This window comes from Ornithorhynchus anatinus, chromosome 21 (assembly GCF_004115215.2).
Source record: "Ornithorhynchus anatinus isolate Pmale09 chromosome 21, mOrnAna1.pri.v4, whole genome shotgun sequence".
Classification (NCBI taxonomy): Eukaryota; Metazoa; Chordata; class Mammalia; order Monotremata; family Ornithorhynchidae; genus Ornithorhynchus; species Ornithorhynchus anatinus.
This window is the reverse complement of record NC_041748.1, coordinates 14,572,776-14,594,943: the sequence shown is the minus strand read 5'-3', so window position 1 is coordinate 14,594,943 and position 22,168 is coordinate 14,572,776. Positions and strand designations below refer to the sequence as shown.

Sequence of the window (22,168 nt, the reverse complement as noted above, 5' to 3'; positions counted from 1 at the left end):
GTGGGGGATTCCGGGACCCGGAATGCAAAGGTATCAGGAGGCTTCAGCCCTCTGAACTTTCAAAAAGCCAGCCCTTGGTTGGTGGTTGCTACCAGCAGTGGATTGTTTTACTCAGCAAAACAACTGGAGTCTGGCCAAGTACTAGGGACTCCTTGGTAGATAAGCTATGTCAACAGCCCCCACTTTTTTAATCTCCTCAACCTCCTGGAAAGGCGATCCACTCTGGGGGAGGGCCTGGGAAGAGGCTGGCCGGGGAATGGCACAGAAAACACTGGAATTTGCTTCCCACAGCTTGGTTCCAAAGTTAATTCCTGGATCTTCCTGTCGGTCATTTATTTGAATTATCTGTCTCCTCAGCTAGATTGTAAACTTCTTGAGGGCAGGAATCATGTCTATTGTTGCACTCTGCCTAAGTGCACAGAGTATACAGTACTTGCTCAATAGATACCATTGATTGATTGGTGGATAAGGCATACAAAACCCAACGTGAAGGGCAGGAAGAAGGCAAAGAGGAGCAAATGGGAAACTAGATGGGGCAAAAAGGAGTCTGAAGAGCATTTTGCCAAGCTAATAATAGTAATGATGGTATTTGCTAAGTGCTTACTACGTGCCACGCACTGTTCTAAGTGCTGATGAAAGATGCCCCAATTCTATCAAAAGGAGAAAAATGGCTAAGAAATCACCACTTGTCTCCTGTGTGTCCTTTGGCAAGTCACTTGACTTCTCTGTTCCTGTTACCTCATCTGAAAATTCAAAATGGGGGTCAAGACTGTGAGCTCTCTGTGGGACAGGGACTGTGTCCAACCTGATTGGCTTGTATCCACCCCCGTGCTTAGTACAGTGACTGGTACATAGTAAGCGCTTAGCAAATGCCATAACAACGGGGGTCTTCAGCCAGGACCTGCTTCCAAAAGTGCAGAAGGGACTAAGTTGAGGGGGTGGGTTCTTTCCCAGCCTTGCTCAATTTAGCAGCAGAGGCTGAATACAAGGCCCCAGAGGTGCGTACCACCCCCCCCACACACACACACATACCCACGCTCCACTCACCCCGACGTTGAACCTGAGCTGCTGCCGGTCATGTAGCAGGACACACACGGGGCGAAGCTGTCGCGGATCTCTGCCCCGTGGGGCCTGCTGGCTCATGGTGGGGCTGCGGGAATTGGAGACCTTCCAGAAAATAACAATATTATGACATTTGTTAAGCACTTACTATGTGCCGGGCACTGTAGAACTTCCTGGGGTGGGGCTTGGCTCATTCCTCGCCGCTCTGGGCTCCTAGGAGGCTCTGGCCTGCCTCTGGGCATGTCCTCTGCAGGCCAGGACAGAACATGCTTCACGGTTCACTCTGTGGGAGTGGGCGACGAGGGGAGCGAGGGGCTGGCGAGGGGATGTGTAGGAAAGCTCAGCAGCCGGTGCAGGTATTTCAGGATGCTTTTTTTCCCCCACCCCAAGCCAGGAGGGGAGAGATAATAATAGAAATGATGGTATTTGTAAAGCGCTTACTATGTGCCAGGCACCCTACTAAGTGCTGGGGTGGATATAAGCCAATCAGATTGGACACAGTCCCTGTTCCACGTGGGGCTCACAGTCTTTATCCCCATTTTAAAGATGAGGGAACTGAGGCCCAGAGAAGTGAGGTGACTTGGCTAAGGTCACACAGCAGACTAGGGCAGAGCTGGGATTAGAACCCATGACCTTCTGACTTCCAGGCCCAGCTTCTATCCACTACACCAGATAGTGCCCATCCCTTCACAGAAGGCCATCCTCTGTGCCAGTCATCAGTTGTCTGCTGTGTGACCTTAGGCAAGTCGTTTCAGTTCTCTGTGCCTCAGTTACTTCATCTGTCAAATGGGAATTGAGGTTGTGAGCCCCACAAGGGACAGGGACTGCATTCACCCAATTTGCTTGTATCCACCCCAACGCTTAGTACAGTGCCTCACGCATATTAAACACTTAACAGATGTCATTATCATTATTATTATTATTATGGATCTAGACTACGAGCTTGTCCTCTATATTGTGAGCTCGTTGTGGGCAGGGAAGGTGTTTGATGTTATAAGCGCTCAATCAATATGATTAAGAGTAATAATTACGGCATTTAGGCCTCTGTCTGCCACTCCCTGACAATACCCTACCCTGACTCAATCCATCTTCTCTTATGGTATTTTAGCGCTTGGTGTGTCCCAGGCATTGTCCTAAGCACTGAGGTCAACACAAGATAATCAATTTGGACATGGTCCATGTCCCACATGGGGTTCACAGTCTTAATCCCCAGTAACCTCTTTTTGGGCATGGAACATATCCACAAATTCTGCTACGCACATATTCAGTGCTCAGTGAATATCACTGGATGATTGATTTTACAGATGAGGTAACAGAGGCGGAGAGAAGTAGAGTGACTTGCCCCACATCCCACAGCTGACAAGGGGCAGAGCTGAGATTAGAAGTCTGGTCTTTCTGATTTCCAGGCCTGGGCTCTAACCATTAGGCCAACCTGTTCCCCTGCTCAGTCAGATCCAGGCCTAAGAGCAGAGAAGCAGAGTTGTCCAACAGCCATGAAGGCCATATTCATCATGATATGCCGACTTCTCAATCTTCCCTCCCTCCCAAAGTTCATGTGAGGAAATGTCTTGGACTTTGAAACGCAATCCAGAGGCAGCAGAGTAATAGCATATACTCAGTGCTGACGCGGTGCACAGCACTCTACTAAGCACTAGGGAAAAAAATCACACGAGTGAGCATTAGACACAGTCCCCACCCCTCCCGGGGATCCTAAACTGAAGACAGAATCTGCCCTTTCCTCTCCATCCAAATTGCTATCACGGTGATCCAAACACTCCGTGCGTCCAGCCTTCACTACTGTATCTGCCTCCTTGCTCACCTTCCTGCCTCCTGTCTCTCCCGACTCCGGTCAACACTTCACTCTGTTGCCCGGATCATTTTTCTACAAAACTGTTGAGGCTATGTTTCCCCATACCTCAGGAACCTCCAATGGCTGCCCATCCACCTCTGCATCAAACAGAAACTCCTTAGCATTGGCTTTAAGACACTCAATCGGCTGTCTCCTTCCTACCCTACCTTGATAATAATAACAACAATAATAATAATAAAAATAATAACAATAATTCTGGTATTTAAGTGCTTCCTATGTGCCAGGCACTGTACTAAGCACTGGGGAAGATACAAACAAATTGGATTGGACACAGTCCCTGATCACATGGGGCTCATAGTCTTAATCCTGATTTTACAGGTGAGGTAACTGAAGCACAGAGAAGTGAAGTGGGTTGCCCAAGGTGACCCAGAAGACAAGCGGCAGAACTGGGATTAGAACCCAGGTCCTTCTGACTCCCAGGCCCGGGCTCTATCCACTGATCTCCTACAACCCAGCCCACACACTCCACTTCTCTAACACCAGCCTATCTCCATAGCTCGATCTCATCTATCTCACCACTAATCCTTTGCTCTTATCTGCCTTTGGGTCTGAAATTCCCTCTCCCTTCATATCTGACAGTCCACCATTCACCCCACCTTTAATACCCTCCTAAAATCACATGTCTTTCAGGAGATCTTTCCTAAGCCCTTTATTTCCCTGCTCGCCCTCCTTTCTCTGCCCAGATGAGTATGGGAATCCTCCATCTTAAGGTCAAAATGCTATCCATGACATCCAACACTACAAAACTTCTCTGGCCAGGTAGGTGGAAACAGAAATAGGTCCACCTCTGTACTGACCAAATAAAGTATGGAGGAAGGAGGGAGGGCAGAGATTGAATAAGTGGAGGGCGGAAGCTGGAATGGCCTAGGAGCATAGGGAATAAATACCTGTCACCTCTGACCTTCTGGGTCAGATCGGGACTTGCGGGAGTCGGTCGCAGGTCACCTCTGCCCAGAGTGTGGGATGCCCGCTCTGCCTGCACCAAGTTAGCAGTTGCGGGATGGGTGAGTGTCCCACTGAACGCTCATATGGATGGAAGCTGGAGTGCTTTGACACAAGCGTGTAACACATAAACACACAGGAAGCGTTCGTGGGCGGGACTTAGGTAACAAGTAACACATAGTATATTCCTCCCAAAAGGGAAGCTCTAATCTTATTAAATAATCATATTCCATCCCAAGGGGCCTCCGTAAAGGGAGTTTCAATTCACCGGGACCAAAATAATCAAATAATTCAATTCCTCCCACAGAATAAGTTTTATATAAAACTCAGTCTTACTGACCCCGATCCCTCACTCTCACCACGCCGATTCCCGAACTAACCCATCCCCAGGCAACAAGTGACCACCCCTTAAATAAAAAATAAATTGTGGTATTCATTAAGCGCTTTCTTTGTGCCACTGTACTGTACAGCCCTGCACTAAGCGCTGCGGTGGATACAAGCAAATCAGTTTCGACACAGACCCTGTCCCATGCGGGGGCTCACAGTCTCAATCCCCATTTTCCGGATGGGGTTACTGAGGCCCAAAGAAGTGAAATAGCTTGCCCAAAGACACACAGCTGACAAGTGGCAAAGCTGGGATTAAAACCCATGACTTCCTGACTCTTGGCCCGTGTACTATCTAGGAACGACGCGGCTTAGTGGAAGGAGCACGGGCTTGGGGGTAAGAGGACATGGGTTCTAGTCCCACTTCTGCCACTTGTCTGTTGTGTGACTTTGGGCAAGCTAATTCACTTCTTTGGGCCTCAGTAACCTCATCTATAAAATGGGATTAAGATTGTAAACCTCACATGGGACAACCTGATTACCTAGTAAGTACCCCAGAGCTTAGAACAGGGCTTGGCACATAGTAAGTGCTTAACAAATACCAGCATTATTATTATTATGACTTTGATACTCATCCCAGCCCCACAACACTTACATTAATATTTTTCTACCTTATTATTTTCCCCTATTCCTAATCTACATTAGAGAAGCAGCGTGGCTCAATGGCAAGAGCCCGGGCTTGGGAATCAGAGGTCATGGATTCTAATCCCGGCTCCACCACTTGTCAGCTGTGTCACTTTGGGCCAGTCACTTCACTTCTCTGTGCCTCAGTTTCCTCATCTCTAAAATGGGGATGAAGACTGTGGGCCCCACGTGGGACAACCTGATCACCTTGGATCCCCCCCAGCGATTAGAACAGTGCTTTGCACATAGTAAGTGCTTAACAAATATCAGCACTATTATTATTATTATTAAACTCCTTGTGGGCAGGGATGGTATCTCTACCAATTCTATTGTAATACACTTTCCTAAGTGCTCAGTATAGTGCTCTGCACAAAGTAAGCGCTCAACAAGTACCATTGACAGATTGTTAAAATGGAGAAGGAATGGTACTTATTAAGCATCATGCCACTAAACCATATTGGAAATGGGAAAAAAATATGGACTGCCAAGTGACTGAGTGTGGGAGGAACACAAGCTCACACACCCAGCCTGTCCCAGATAGCTCCGGCCTATCAGAAGGGATTGACAAAGAAGCAATTTCCAAAGCCTAGTGGACAGAATACGGGTCTGGGAGTCAAAAGGACCTAGGTTCTAATCCCAGCTCTGTCACTCTTCTGCTGTGTGGCCTTGGGCAAGTTGCTTCACTTCTCTGTGCTTCAGTTACTCATATGTAAAATAAGGATTAAGACTGTGAGCCCCACGTGGGACAGGGGACCTTGTATCTACCCCAGCGCTTAGTACAGTGTCTGGCACAGAGTGAGAACTTAACAAATGCCAATTAAAAAAAAAAAAGGGCAAAGAGGTTTCTGGGGAACTGTGGCAAGTGTTACCTGAGCCCCAATTTCTGGACACTAATAGCAAACACTTTAATACCATTAAAGACAAAAAAAAAATTGGCAAAGAGGTTTTGGGGAGCTGTGGCAATTGTTTCCTGAGCCTCCAATTTCTGCATGGTAAACCCACTTCAGAACTCACACCCAGCTCACATGCTGTGGGACTCCCTCCTCTTTACTGCTACCAAGTTCATTCATTCACTCATTCAATCGCATTTATTGAGCGCTTACTGTGTGCACAGCACTGTACTAAACATTTGGGAGAGTACACAACAATGACAGACACATTACCTATCCACAACAAGCTTACAAAGCAGTTGGACAGGAAATGGTCCTTTCAGCCAGTAGCAACCCGCCTCAGTTTACCTGTCCCATCACTTATTCGTTCAGGGGAGGGAAATCCCAGCAGTATGAACAGGCTTAGTTCAGCGGCAGGCAGATGGAGAAGACGGGTTGGGGGAAAGCCTACCAAATATGCACCTCTGGATCTTGTGGGACCTGGGTTCTAAACCTGGCTCCACCATTTGTCTGCTGCTTGCAACTTCTCTGGGCCTCCATTTTCTCATTTGTAAAACGGGGATCCAATATCTTTTCTCCCTCCTACTTAGACTGTGAGCTCCGTGTGGGACAGAGACCGTATGCAACCTGATTATCTTATATCCATTCCAACGTTTAGTACAGAGCTTGGCATATACCACAATTATTATTAAAAGGAAAGGAAAGGTGCCCAAATTAATTTTAATTTTTAGAGATTGATCAATCATCTGCCCACCTTCCTCTGTATTCACCAAATGTACTTTTATTTTCCTTTCTCCGTCCACTTCACGGGTGAACTACAGATTTCTCCACAGCTAATCCAAAGCTTTGGACACCAGAGCTTCCCGAATGGATCTCTGGCAGCTCAAAAAATGTCATGCGTCCAGCCAGGGCTCCAGATGACTTTAATCATAGACTTCTTTGCCTTTGAAACTGTGTAATTTGTTAATTACTAGTTATGAGTAAGTAATCCAGGGCAGGAGCAGTGGGAAATGCTCACTTAGTCTATAGCCCTGTTGCCTGTGGGAGAAGGTGAGGAAGAGAGGACCTTTGGAAGACAAGGGTCTAAACAAATGGGGTGCAAATGCGAAACCATCTCCTTTGACAAAGAAGGCGTGGGCAGAATAGCACAAAGTTCAACAAGTTTAGTACGAAGTTCAATTTGTAACTGCCGATGCACACATCTACTTTTAAAAGGCTCATATTGCTTTTGACTCATGACACCCCGTGGAAATAACAGTGTCCAAAGCGTTGTAAACAACGCCCGTCCAAGAGTCGGTAGAGCTGGCGCACCTGCATTTGGGAGGGTGGCAAGGGGGAAAAACAGTGTCAGCCCAAGGGGATAACAAAAACAGAAATTCCTCACCAGCAACTTCCCCAAGCCCTTGTTTCTCCTATCTGCCCATCTCTGTGCACAAGCAGCATGGCTCAGTGGAAAGAGTCCGGGCTTGGGAGTCAGAGGGCATGGGTTCAAATCCCGGCTCTGCCACTTGTCAGCTGTGTGATCTTGGGCAAGTCACTTCACTTTTCTGGGCCTTAGTGATCTCATCTGTAAAATGGGGATTAACGGTGAGCCTCAAGCGGGACAACCTGATTATCCTGTATCTACCCCACCGCTTAGAACAGTGCTCTGCACGTAGTAAGTGCTTAACAAATACCAACATTATTAATAATGGTATTTGTTAAGCACTTACTATGTTCCAGGCACTGTACTAAGCCCTGGGGTGGATACAAGCATATGAGGTTGGACGCAGTCCCTGACACACGTGGGGCTCACAGTCTCAATTCCCATTTGATAGATAAGGTAACTGGGGCACAAAGAAGTGAAGTGACTTGCCCACGGTCACACAGCAGGCAAGTGGCAGAGCCAGGATTAGAAGCCATGACCTCCCGAATCCCAGGCCCGTGCTCTATCCACTACACCATGAGCACCTGGATGTTCACCACAATTAATAATAATAATAATAATAACGGTATTTATTAAGCACTTACTGTGTGCCAAGCACTGTTCTAAGTGCTGGGATAGATACAAGTTATCGGGTTGTCTTACATGTGCCTCACAGTCTTAATCCCCATTTTACAGATGAGGTAACTGAAACACAGAGAAGTTAAGTGACTTGCCCAAAGTCACACAGCTGACAAGTGGCAGAGCCAGGATTAGAACTCATGACTTCTGATTCCCAAGCCCAGGCTCTTTCCACTGAGCCATGCTGTGTCTCTACATGTCCACAGTTTCACATACAGATTCTTATTTATACTTTCCCATCTTCCCTCTATCTGTACTTCATTTTAATGTCTGCCTCTCACCACTAGAGTGTAAGCTCCTTGAGGGCAAGGATCATATCTACCAACTCTGTTGTATTCTCCAAAGCACTCAGTACAGTGCTCTGTACATAGTAAGTGCTCAATAAATGTCACTGATTGATTGCACACAGCAAGCATGCATGATTAAATTTTAGAGGTCCAAAGACCGTGTCTAACTATCCTGGGTATTTTTTCCCATCGCTCAGTAACTGGCATTGAGCTATTCACGATTAGGGCAAGGATTGGTGGGCAGGGAAAAGTGAGGCCCAGAGACACATGTCTGCTGTGTGACCTTGGGCAAATCACCTCACTACTCTGTGCCTCTGTTCCCTGAGCCCGCTGTGGGATGGGGACTTTGTCCCACATGATTATCTTGTATCTACCCCAGAGTTTAAAACAGTGCTTGCACACAGTAATCGCTTAATAAACACCATAATTATTATTACTGTTATTATCCAAAGTCTCGGGTCTGAATGGTGAAACTGCAACTAGAACCCAGGTCTTTCTGGCTCCAAATGCAGTGCTCTCTCTCTCTATTATTCTGTCCCCTCCCCGGCAATAATTTTATCCTCTTCCTCATTTTTAACGGCTCCTTCCCCTCTCTAATCACACTCCCGTGTTACCATTTCAGGAAGATAGATGAGTGTAAAAAAGAAAAGCTCCAAGAACAAGGATCCTCAGAAGGCAGAAGAGCAGATTGATATGACTGCATCTATAGGTATACGGAGCCGGTGCCTTAAGGCTTGGAAGCCCCCCACCCCTACATACCCAGGGGTAAAATGCCACAGTCTCCTAGAGAAGCAGTGTTGCCCATTGGAAAGAGCAAAGACCTGGGAGTCTGAGGATCTGGGTTCTAATCCTGGCTCCGCCACCGGCCTGCTGGGCAAGTCACTTAACCGTGACTCTGTTTCTTTGTCTGTAAAATGAGAATTCGATACCTGTTCGGCCTCCCTCTTGGACTGTGAGCCCCAGGGGGGATGGGACCATGTCAAATCTGCTTACACTATCAATCCTAGTGCTCAGTGTCATGATTTGCAGAGAGTAAGTGGGAAAATACCATCTATTCTTACTATTCTCTGTGGTGAAAGACTTAAGAAGATAATAAAACCCCCAAGAAATCATTAACCTCTGTGTCCTGATAAGTGCTTATGCTGAGAGATGGGAAAGTTCTCCAGGGAAAACAAACGTCCAGGGGGAATGGTGTAGAGGAATGGTTGGGCTTTTTCCTTGCCCTCCTCAAACAGGCCAGATGCCAAGCCTCTGTTTATTCTGAATCGGTCAATTTGACCTCAGCGGAAACCATCTGAGCTGATCAAATGCAGCAGGGGAGAGCGGCTAAAAGCTGGAATCCCTTCTCTGTCCGTGAGAAGCTTCGTTTGTCTTCCGATCTTTCGGTCTCCAGACTGGCTGAGTGCAAGTGGCAGCAGCTCATTTGAAGGAAATAGTAAGGATCAGTTTTAGGTCCCTGCTTCTCTGAAAGCTGGACAGCAATCAATCACCTTGCTCCCTCCTACCCTCCTACTACAACCTGGCCTGCACACTTCGCTCCTCTAATTCCAACCTACTCACTGTACCTCCACCTCGTCTATTTCACCACAGACGTCCTGCCTCTTGCCTGGAAAGCCCTCCCTCTTCACCTCGACCATGACTCTCCCCCCTGTTAAAAGCCTTATCCTCCAAGAGGCCTTCCCAGACTAAGCCCTCTTTTCCTTTTCTTCCATTCCCTTCTTTATCACCATGACTTGCTCCCTTTATTCATCCCCCCTCCTAGACCCACAGCACTTATGTACATAGCTGTAATTTTATTTATTTATATTAACGTCTGTCACCCCCTCTAGCTTGTTGTGGGCGGGTAATGTGTCTACCAACTCTGTTCTGTTGCACTCTCCCAAGTGCTTAGTACAGTGTTCGGCACACAATAAGTGCTCAATGCATATGATCGATAGACTGACCCTATCTTCTTCAGGCCATGCCATAAACATCCGACTTATAATGCACCTCCCTGGTAAATCACCCCATGTGGACTCCTGCCCTCCAGACAAGAAGAAGCTGCCCTCCTATCATCGCTCTACTAGACTCTGAACCGACTCACACAAAACTGCTTTGCTGCATTACAGTTCCCGGACTCATTCATTCATTCCATCGTATTTATTGAGTGCTTACTATGTGCAGGGCATTGTACTAAGCGACTGGAATGTACTGCTGGGAACATCAGGGGTTAACGTGCAAAGGGGAGATTCTCTTTTCCGGAAGTTTGGTTTGGATCCCAGCTGTTTTGGGAAGGATCCACCCCTTTCTCTGACCTCAGTTTCCTCATCTGTAAAATGGGGATTCAATCTCTATTCTCCCTCCTATTTAGATTGTGAGCCCCACGTGGGATAGGGACTGCATCCCAACCTGGTTAATGCATCTCTATCCAGGCGATGCTTAGTGATGCTTAGTAGACGCTTAGTACCGTGCCTGCCACAAAGGAATGCTATAATAATAATGATAAGGACAACAAAGTGGGGAGTCAGAAGGGGATTTAAGCCAGGCTGTGGCCTCCTCCCTGGAGACATGCAAAGCCTTTCCCCACAGTGGGGTGATGAGTCACCATTACCACTGCCCTTCATCACAAAGGGGTTTTGAGGACAAATGAGATCAAGTGCTTTGAGATCCTCAGATGAAAGGCCCGGTATAAATCCTGCGCACCATATCATTAGTAGGAGACAGACGGAGATCAGGAGACAGGTCTGGAGCAGAGCTTCCAATTAACCCTGTTGGGTCTGCAGGTAGTGGGATACCCTGGGGACGGAGGGGAAGACCCTCTGGGAATGGATGGGGAATCCAGGCAGATGTGGGGGTCCCCAGCACCAGAGACCAGTTGGGTTGCAAGAGCATATCCACTATGCACCCCGTGGAAAAGACGGAGATGGGGAGACAATCTGGGCATTTGGCCTGGACCACTGAGAAGCAGTGTCAACTAGCTGATAGAGCCCGGGCCTGGAAGTCAGCTCTGCCGCTTGTCTCCTATGTGACCTTGGGTAAGTCACTTCACTTCTCTGGACCTCAGTTATCTCATCTGTAAAAATGGGGACTAAGACTGGGAGCCCTGTGTGGGACATGGACTGTGTACAACCTAATTATCTCCTCCAGCGCTTAGTACAGTGCCTGGCACAGAGTAAACGTTCCACAAACACTATTTTAAAAAAAATCACCGCCTTCCTCTCTCCAAACCCAGGGGGTTGGATTAGTTGGGGTGGAGGTGGTCTGTGGACAGAGTGGTAGAGGTGGCTGCCTCAAATGACGTGACCTTGTCTGGCAACAGCCCCCAGCTCGGCAGAGCTATTTAGAACCACCTCCTCCAAGGAGCCTTCTCTGACTAACCTGTCAGCCCCTCACCTTAGTCTCCCCTGCATTTGGGTGTGTGTACACCCTAAACCCTTTGATTTTCACTCCAACCCAGCTCCCGAGTCTTTATGCCCATCTCCTTATGCCCAGCCATTTGCCTTAGCTGTCATTCATTTTCATGTCGGTCTCCCCCTCTAGACTGAAGGCTCCTCAAAGAGAAGGATCATGTGTATCAACTCTATTGTACTGTGCTCTCTTAAGCTTCTAGTAAAGTGCTCTGCACACAGAAAGCGATCCCTAAATACCATGGATGGACTGAAAGGACTGTTTTCCTGGATAAGTGGAGGAATCTAATGTCCCACCACCAAGATTCATTCTTTTTACCTGCGTTGATATTTTCCCCTTGGTGTGTTGGCCCTCTTGTTTGGGGTGGTTGCTGCCATCCACTGATCCAAAGTATCATTATCAGTCTTCCCCCAAACAGAATGGACACAGTCCATCTCCCATGTGGGGCTCAGAATCTAAGTAAGAGGGAGTAGAATTTCACCTCCACTTTACAGATGAGGAAACCGAGGCCCAGAGAAGTGAAGTGATTTTTCCAAGGTCGCACAGCAGACAACTTGCAGATCCAGAATTAGAACCCGCATCCTCTGACTCCCAGGTCCGTGCTCTTTCAGTGAAGCCACTCTGTTGCTTCTCCCCTGATTTGTTTGCATCTCCCACTGTGCTTAACACAGTGCCTGGAGCATAGAAAGTTCTTAACTAATTTGAGGGCCAGCAGAGGAGGGCCACTCTCCTATGAATCGATGCTTTCTCATCGCAGACAGGAGAGTTTGCATATACTCATGAAGCTTAGACCTATGCCATATAGGGCTACCCATAATGGAAGGGCTTAAGCCAAAGTGTCAAGCAAAATCGATTCACCTGTGCTGGGCAGCAGCGGCAAGGCAAAGAGTTAAAGGCGGATGATCAACTGATCAAAACGTTCATCAATGAAAATGTTCATCACTGACAATGACAGAGACTCAAGTTTTTATGGCGCAGAAGAAGGCAATGGTAAACCACTTCCGTATCTTTACCAAGAAAACCCTATGGATACACATAACAGAATGACTTTATGACAGAATAATAATGTTGGTATTTGTTAAGAGCTTACTATGTGCCGAGCACTGTTCTAAGCGCTGGGGTAGACATAGGGGAATCAGGTTGTCCCACATGGGGGCTCACAGTCTTAATCCCCATTTTACAGATGAGGTAACTGAGGCCCAGAGAAGTTAAGTGACTTGCCCACAGTCACACAGCTGACAAGTGGCCGAGCCGGGATTTGAACTCATGACCTCTGACTCCAAAGCCCGTGATGTTCTGAAGAGGGTATGTCAGTGGAGTCGCTACGGGTCGGAAATAACTTGACAGCATTTGAAGACGACGATGAGGGGGAGGGCCAAGAATTCTCACTAAACCCCCTGCTTCCCAGAGCTCCACTCAGACCACTCTGCACACACCCCATGGGCTCCTCATCCATCAGTCAAGAGTATCTGCGGAGCACTTTCTGTGGGTAGAGCACTGTATTAAGCGGTTGAGAAAGTGCACTGTGGAAGGATGTGATCCCGACCCTTAAGGAGCTAACTCAAAAAAGGAAAATACTCAAAGACACACAACCATCCACCCACCCCTTTCAGTTAGCTGCGCTTGAAAGGGCTCCATGTGCTCAAACAATATTCAGTGTCTCATCTGCAATGTACTACATAATAATAATAATGATAATAATGATAACTGTAGCATTTTTAAGCACTTTGTGCTACTGTATAAGCGCTGGGGTGACTACAAGTAAATCGGATTGGACATAGTCCCTGTTCCACATGGGACTCACAGTCTCAATCCACATTTTACAGAGGAGGTAACGGAGGCCCAGAGAAGTGAATTGACTTGCCTAAGGTCACACAGCAGACAAATGGTGAAGCCGGAATTAGAACCCGGGTCCTTGTGACTCCCAGGCCAGTGCTCTATTCACTAATCCACACTGCTTTATTAAGGCTTGAGGAGTTGGGGGATGCATAGTCAATGCAAAAGGAGGGAAAATAGAGTGGGGGAAATGAGAGGTTGATCAAGGAAGGCTTCTTGAAAGTGATGGGATTTTAGAAGGGCTTCGAATGCGGAGAGTGGTGGTCTGTCTAATATGAAGGGAGAGGGAGTTCCAGGCCGGAGGGAGGACGTGAGCTAGAGGTTAGTGGTGAGAGAGACGAGATCGAGGGGTGGTGAGCAGGTTAGCATTAGAAGAGCCAAGTATGCGGGCTGGGTTGTCGTAGAAAATCGGGGAGGAAAGGTAGGAGGGGGCAAGTCTACTGAATGTCTTAAAACTGATGGTGAGAAGTTTCTGTTTGATAATAATTTTGATGATAGTATTTGTTAAGCGCTTACAATGCGCAAAACACTGTTCTAAGCGCTGGAGGGGATACAAGGTGATCAGATTGTCCCACGTGGGGCTCACAGTCTTAATCCCCATTTTACAGATGAGGTAACTGAGGCACAGAGAAGTGAAGTGATTTACCCAAAGCCACACAGCTGACAAGTGGCAGAGCCAGGAGTATTCATTCAATAATATTTATTGAGCGCTTACTATGTGCAGAGCACTGTACTAACAGCTTGGAATGTACAAATCAGCAACAGATAGAGACAGTCCCTGCCCTTTCACGGGCTTACAGTCTAATCGGGGGAGACAGGCAGACAAGAACAATGGCAATAAATAGAGTCAAGGGGAAGAACATCTCATAAAAACAATGAATCAGGGTGATGTTCATCTCATTAAACAAAATAAATAGGGTGATGAAGATATATACAGTTGAGCGGACGAGTACAGTGCTGAGGGGGTGGGATGGGAGAGGGGGAGGAGGAGAGGGAAAGGGGGGAGAAGAGGGTTTAGATGTGGAGAGGTGAAGGGGGGGTAGAGGGAGCAGAGGGAAAAAAGGGGGGAGCTCAGTCTGGGAAGGCCTCTTGGAGGAGGTGAGCTTTAAGTAGGGATTTGAAGAGGGGAAGAGAATTAGATTGCTGGACGTGAGGAGGGAGGGCATTCCAGGACCGTGGGAGGACATGGCCCAGGGGTCGACGGCGGGATAGGCGAGACAGAGGGATGGTGTGGAGGTGGGCGGCAGAGGAGTGGAGCATGCGGGGTTTGCAGTAGAAAGAGAGAAGGGAGGAGAGGTAGGAAGGGGCAAGGTGATGGAGAGCGGAGAGCCTTGAAGCCTAGAGTGAGGAGTTTCTGTTTCGAGTGAAGGTTGATAGGCAACCACTGGAGGTGTTTAAGAAGGGGAGTGACAGGCCCAGAACGTTTCTGCGGGAAGATGAGCCGGGCTGCAGCGTGAAGAATAGACTGGAGCGGGGCGAGAGAGGAGGAAGGGAGATCAGAGAGAAGGCTGACACAGTAGCCTAGCCGGGATATAACGAGAACCCGTAGCAGTAAGGTAGCCGTTTGGGTGGAGAGGAAAGGGCGGATCTTGGCGATATTGTAAAGGTGAGACCGGCAGGTCTCGGTGACGGATCGGATGTGTGGGGTGAACGAGAGAGACTAATCAAAGATGACACCGAGGTTGCGGGCCTGAGAGATGGGAAGGATGGTCGTACCATCCACGGTGATAGGGAAGTCTGGGAGAGGACCGGGATTAGATCCCATGACCTCTGACTCCAAGGTGGATGGGCAACCACTGGAAGTTCTTGAGGAGTGGAGAGGTGTGTAATGAGCGTGCTTTTGGAAAAATGATCTGGAGAAAGTCTGAAGCTGAACGCACCCCCAGAGCTTCTGATAATGTCCTCATATACGCTTGTAATATGGGCAGGGAACAGGTCTGCTAATTCTCTTGAATCGGACTCCATCAAACCTTTGTCCAGTGCTCTGCACATAGGAAGCGCTCAATAAATACTATTGATTGATTGATCGCTGATGGAACTGGGATCTTAGCAGGTACAACTCCCACCTGGAAGGAGCCAATCTTCCCAGAGCGAGAAAGGCGGGAGCTCATGGCATAGCCAATGGCCGTTGTCCAGGTAGCATTATCTGACAGCAGTCCCCATCTGAACGCAGGTAAACTCTTCCTCCTCTACAAGGAATGGCCACTGGGTATTCAGGAAGCAATCAATCAATGGTATATATTGAGTGCTTACTGTGTGCACTGTATTAAGTGCTCGGGAAAGTCCTAACGACAGATGTGTTCCCTGTTTTCAAGTGGCTCAACCTGTGTGGTCTGGTGGAAAAACCACAAGACTGGGGCATACTCCTGGCTCTGCCACTTGGCTGTGTGACCTTGGGCAAGTCATTTTACTTCTCTGGGTCTCGCTTTTCTCATCTGTAAAATGGGAATTTAATACCTGTCCTTTCTTCCTCTTGGACCGTGACCCCAATGTGGGACAGGAACTGGGTCCAACCTGATCAATTAAAAATCCCAGTGCTTAGTACAGAGTACCACTATTACTATTATCATCACCATTACTTTTCTCTCTGTCCCAGAAGAGCTTCGGCCAGTGGCAGTTTCGGGGAAGGAGAGAGGAAGGTTCCCCAAATGAATGATAAGCAGGCTTGGCTTCTTCCTCCCCAAACAATCAATGGTATTTGAGTACTTTCTGTGGGCAGAGCACTGTACTGAGGGCTTGGGAGAGTATGATATAAAAAAGTCGGTAAACATGTTCCCTGCCCACAATGAGCTTACAGTCTAGAGGCGGGGGGCAGCCAGTAATATAAGTTAATTATGGATCTGTACATAATAATAATAATAATAATGATGGTATTTGTTAAGTGCTTACTATGTGTATATCACTGTTCTAAGTGATGGGGTAGATACATGGTAATTAAGTTGTCCCACGCGGGGCTCACAGTCTTAATCGCCACTTTACAGATAAGGTAACTGAGGCGCAGAGAAGTTAAGTGGCTTGCCCAAGATTACACACCAGTCAAGTGGCAGAGCCGAGATTAGAACCCATGTCCTCTGACTCCCAACCCTGTGCTCTTTCCACTGAACCACACTGTTTCTCGAAGGGCTGAAGGAGGACTGAAAATAAGGAATCAACTTAAGTGCAAGGGTGACACAAAAGGGAATGGGAAAAGAGGAAAGGAAGGCTTAATCAGGGAAAGTCTCTTGGTTGGGATGTGCTTTCAGTAAGGCTTTGATAACCATAACTGGTAATTACTATGGTATTTATTAAGCACTTCTAAGGTGTTTAAGAAATATGGGGTAGTTTCAGAGTAGTTGCAGCTGGAAGTGGGGTGTTCTGGGACAGATGGGTCCATGGCATCACTATGGGTCGAAGACGACTCGACGGCATAAGACAAGACTGTGTTAAGCGCTGGGGGACGTAAAAGAATTTCAAGGCAGATTTCCTGCCCCACACAGGACTATCTAAGAGGTTTGGAAAGTGGGGATCTTATCCCCATTTTACAGATGAGGAATGAGGCACAGAGGGTTAAGTGACTTGCGCAAGGTCACAGAGCAGGCATGTGGAGGAGGATTAGAACCCAGGTCCCGACTCCCAGACCTGTGTTCTTTTCGCTATGCCACACAGCTTCTCAATAGTGACTCCCTACCACATTCCACTCTCCATGCTCTCAGTACACCGCTCTGTACATTTCAAGTCCAAGACAGAAATAATAATAATGTTCTATGTTAAGCACTTATTACGTGCCAAGCACTGTTCTAAGCACTGGAGCACTGTTCTAAGTGCTGGATGGCAGTACCACAATTACATAAACAGTGTAATTTATTTACATGAATGTCTGTCTCCCCCTCTAGATGGTACGCTCACTGTGGGCAGGGAATGTGTCTATATTGTACGGTACTGTGCAAGCACTTCGTACAGTGCCCTGCATGCAGTAAGCACTCAATAATTCCGATGGAAGGAATGAATGAATTCCCTAGCTAGGGGGTGGGGCAGCACGGGGCACACCAGCCCAGTTCCCAGGGCCATCAGACGCAGCCGGCCTTTTGAAGTGTCCCGGCCACCTATCTCGCCAAGAGGATGTCTGAGGCTTAACAAGGCCACGTCTGCCGAGGGCTTTGAACTCCTCGGAGCGAGCGCTATAAATCCGAGCTGTTATTACCGCTGCCACTGTCCGGGGGCTCATCCCCAAAGGATGCGGTGAGGGGAGGAGGGGGCCTGGGTTTCCGCTCTGCTGTGAAATAGTTAATAATAATTGTGGTATTTGTAAAGCGCTTACCGCTGTACTAAGCGCTAGGAAACCTCTCTGGAGGCCGGGAAAGTGGACACAGCGCAAGACTGAGGGGTGTCGCTGTGGCCGGGATCGTCATCAGTTTCTGGCCTTTCGAACCGTTCCCCTTTTGTGGGGTTCACTGGGCATGAGTGGAAAGAGCCCAGGCCTGGAGTTAAAGGACTTGGGTTCTAATCCCAGCTCCGCCATGTGTCTGCTGTGTGAACTTGGGGAAGTCACTTCACTTCTCTGGGCTTAGGTTACCTCATCTGTAAAATGGGAATTAAGACTGTGAGCCCCAGGTGGGACAGGGACTGTGTCCAACCTGATCCAGTATTTAGAACAGTGCTTGGCACATAATAAGAGTTTGTCAAATAACATCATTATCATTACCTTGTATCTCCCCCAGTGCTGAGAACACATAAGTGCTTAAAAAATACCACAATTATCATCTGTTGCCAAATTGTATATTCCAAGTGCTTAGTACAATCCTCTGCACGTAGTAAGCGCTCAATGAATACTATTGAATGAATCATTATTATTAATCTCAGCCCCACCACTCCACTCCTGGGTGACTTTGGGCAAGTCTCAACTCCCTGTGCCTCAGTTTCCTCATCAGCAAAATGGGGATTCAATAGCAGCCCTCTTAGATTATAAATCTCTGTGGGATGAGGACTGTGTCTGACCTAATTTGTTGCTCCTTCTAGAGGTGGGAAGTAGAGAAATATTTCTCCCAACCCTATACACAAACCTGGCTCCTCTAAAGTCAACCTGCTCACTGTACCGCCATCTCAACTATCTCAACACCCTGGAATTCCTTCTGGCTTTCTTCATGTCCTCTCTCTGGCCAGTAACTCCCTCCCATTTCACTTATTGACAGTCTACCACTCTCCCTCCCCTCTCAGGGCCTCATCTGGAGAGTTTCCAGTACTCTACCAGTCTCAGCTACGGGAAAGAGAGTCAAGCAGAGGCCTACCCATTCCATTCCTAGCTTGGGCAGTAGCTAGCGAGTGGAAGGCAATCTGCTACAAGTCAAAACTCATGCTGGACAGCAGCAGCATGGAAGACAGTTGAGGGCGGAGACTCAAGTTTACCACGCAGTAAGCAGCAGTGGTAAACCACTTTCAGATTTTTACCAAGAAAACTCTATGGATCCACTACCAGAATTATTACAAATGGAGAGTGGGGCATTCTGGAAGTGATGTGTTCATGGTGTCGTTATGAGTCAGAAATGACTCGAGGGCATAAGACAAGAAAGACCACTCTCCCCACCTTCCAAGTCTTATTAAAATCCCATCTCCTCCAATCAATCACTTAATCAATGGTATTTATTGAGCACTTTACTATAGGCAGGGCACCAGGCTAAGTGCTCGGGAGAATACAATACGACAGAGTTTTTAGACATGCTCCATGATCCCAAGAAACTTAAACACTAAAGGAGCAGAAAAACCTTAATAAATAAATATATTGCAGATATGCTCATAACTGCTGTGAGGCAGAGAATGGGATGGAAACCAAATACTGAAAGGGTACAGATCCAAGGGCATAGGTGATGCAGAGGGAGAGGGAATAGGGGAAATGAGGGCCTGGTCAGAGAAGGCCTCCTGGAGGAGGTGTGATTTTAGGAGGTCTTTGAAGTCGGGGAGAGTGGTGGAGTGTTGAATATAGTGGGAGAAGGAATTCCAGGTCAGAGGGAGGACTTGAGCATGGTATCAGCAAGGAGACAGATAAGATCAAGGTACAGTTAGTAGGTTGGCATTAGTGGAGCAAAATGAGAGTTATGTGTCATAGTAGGAAATCAGGGAGGTAACGTAGAAGGGGACAAGGTGACTGAGTGCTTTAAATCCAGTGGTGAGGCGTTTCTGATTGACGCGGAGGTGGACGGGCAACCACTGGAGTTTCTTGAGGAGTGGGGAAACATGGATTGAATGTTTCTGCAGGAAAATGATCTGGGTAGCCGAATGAAGTACGGACTGGAGTGAGGTGAGGCAGGAGACAGGAAGCAGGGAGGTCAGTGAGGTGGCTGATGCAGTAATTCAGGAAGAATATACTAAGTGGGAGGATGAGTTCTGTTTTGGACAAGATAAGTTTCAGGCAACAGTAGAATAGCCACCTGAAAATGTCCTGAAGGCATTTCTTGAAAGCAGTGAGGCCTTGTGGAAAGAGCACGGGCCTGGGAGTCAGAAGACATGGGTTCTAATCCCAGCTCTGTCACTTGTCTGGTTTGTGACTTTGGGCAAGTTACTTCATTTCTCTGCGCCTGTTCCCTCATCTACAAAATGAGAATTAAGATTGTGAGCCCCACGTGGGACCCGGGACTGTGTCCAAACTGGTTATCATGTTTCTACCCCAGAGCTTAATACAGTGCCTGACACATAGTAAGTGCTTAACAGGCATCATTAAAAAAACAAACAAAAAACACTGGGCCCCTCCCTTCTTCCCTTTCTGACCACCCATTTTCAACCACTCCCTCTCCAATGGATTTTTTTCCACTGCTTTCAAAAATGCTCATGTCTCCCCATCCTAAAAAAACCCTTCTATTGACCCTATGGTTCCTTCCAGTTACTGCCCATTTCTCTATCATTCTTCTCCAAACTCCTTGAACGAGTTGTCTACACTCACCGCCTCAACTTCCTCTCCTCCGATTCATTCCTCGACCCCCTGCAATCTGGTTTCCAGCCCCCTTCCCCTCTCTGAAATGGCCCCTAAGGTCACCAATGACCTCCTTCTTGTGAAATAAGAATTATAATAATAGTATTTGTCAAGCACTTACTTTGTGCCAGACACTGTACTAAGTGCTGGGGTAGATACAAGCAAATGGGGTTGGACACAGTCCCTGTCCCAAACCGGGCTCACAGTCTTAATCTCCATTTTACAGGTGAGGTAACTGAGGCCCAGAGAAGTTAAGTGACTTGCCCAGGATCACACAGCAGACAACTGGCAGAGCCAGGATTAGAACCCATGACCTTTTGACTCCCGGGCCCATCCTCTATCCACTACGCCATGCTATCTAATCCCCTTCGGCCTCTCAGCTGTTTTAGACACAGTGGATCACCCCTTTCTCCTGGAAACATTATCTAACTTTGGCTTCACTGACCATGTCGTCTCCTGTTTCTCCTCAGATCCCTCTGACCAGTCCTTTTCAATCTCTTTCACGGATTCCTTCTTTGCCTCCCACTAGCTAACCTCTTATCTTTCTGGCCATTCATTCTCGGTCTCCTTCGCAGGCTCCTCCTCCCCCTCCCATCCTTTAACTGTAGGGGTTTCTCAAGGGTCAGTTCTTGGCCCTCTTCTCTTCTCCATCTACACTCACTCCCTTGGTGAACTCATTTGCTCCCAAGGCTTCAACTATTATCTCTATGCAGATGACACCCAAATCTACATCTCCTCCCCTGTTCTCTCCCCCAACTTCAGCTCCTATCTCATCCTTGACTCGGCTCTGGCTCTCTCATGTACCCCACACATCCAATCCGTCACCAATGCCTGCCAGTCTCACCTTTACAATATCGCCAAGATCCGCCCTTTCCTCTCCATCCACAAGGCTATCTTACTGGTACAAGCTCTCATTATATCCCGGCTGGATTATTTTATTCTCTCTGATCTCCCTTCCTCCGGTCTCTCCCCGCTCCAGGCTATTCTACTTGTCAGCTGTGTGACTATGGGCAAGTCACTTAACTTCTCTGTGCCTCAGTTACCTCATCTGTAAAATGGGGATGAAGACTGTGAGCCTCATGAGGGACAACCTGATTACCCTGTATCTACCCCAGTGCTTAGAACAGTGCTCTGCACATAGTAAGCGCTTAACAAATACCAACATTTATTTTATTTATTTTTCCTGCAGAAATGCTCTGGGCATGTCACTCCCCTCCTTAAAATCCTCCAGTGGTTGCCCATCAACCTCTGCACGAAACAAAAACTTCTCACTCTGGGCTTCAAGGCTCTCCATCACCTTGCCCCCTCCTACCTCACCTCCCTTCTCTCTTTCCACTGCCCACCCCACACGCTCTGCTCCTCTGCCGCTCACTTCCTCACCGTCCCCCGTTCACGTCTCTCCCGCCGTCGACCCCTAGCCCCCATCCTCCCGCTGTCCTGGAATGCCCTCCCTCCTCACCTCCGCCAAACTAACTCTCTTCCCCTTTTCAAAGCCCTACTGAGAGCTCACCTCCTCCAAGAGGCCTTCCCAGACTGAGCTTCCCCTTTTCCCTCTGCTCCCTTTCTGCCCCCATTTCACCTCCCCTCAGCTAAGCCCCCTTTCCCTCTGCTCCTCCCCTCTCCCTTCCCTCCCCTCAGCACTGTGCTCATTTGTATATATTTTTATTGCTCTATTTATTTTGTTAATGAGGTGTACATTCCCTGGATTCTATTTACTGCGATTAAGTTGTCTTGTTTTTGTCCGTCTCCCCGATTAGACTGTGAGCCTGTCAGTGGGCAGGGATTGTCTCTATCTGTTGCTGAATTGTACATTCCAAGCGCTTAGTACAGTGCTCTGCACATAGTAAGCACTCAATAAATACTATTGAATAAATGAATGAATGAATGAACTGAGGGAGCTCC

At 47.7% G+C, this 22,168-nt stretch overlaps 1 protein-coding gene and 1 non-coding gene across 2 annotated transcripts in view; one reads left to right on the top strand and one right to left on the bottom strand.

Moving 5' to 3' along the window:
* FRMD1 (FERM domain containing 1) overlaps positions 1-22,168 on the bottom strand; it is a 74,877-nt gene that overhangs the window by 44,303 nt on the left and 8,406 nt on the right. Inside the window, exon 2 of the mRNA XM_029048713.2 lies at positions 1,048-1,167. Coding sequence (XP_028904546.1) covers positions 1,048-1,143 — 96 coding nt within the window. The 5' untranslated portion in view covers positions 1,144-1,167. The remainder of the gene's footprint in view (positions 1-1,047; positions 1,168-22,168) is intronic.
* Positions 18,510-18,647, top strand: LOC114806254. The gene has a single exon (XR_003754289.1). It is a non-coding gene; the product is annotated as a small nucleolar RNA SNORA7 (small nucleolar RNA).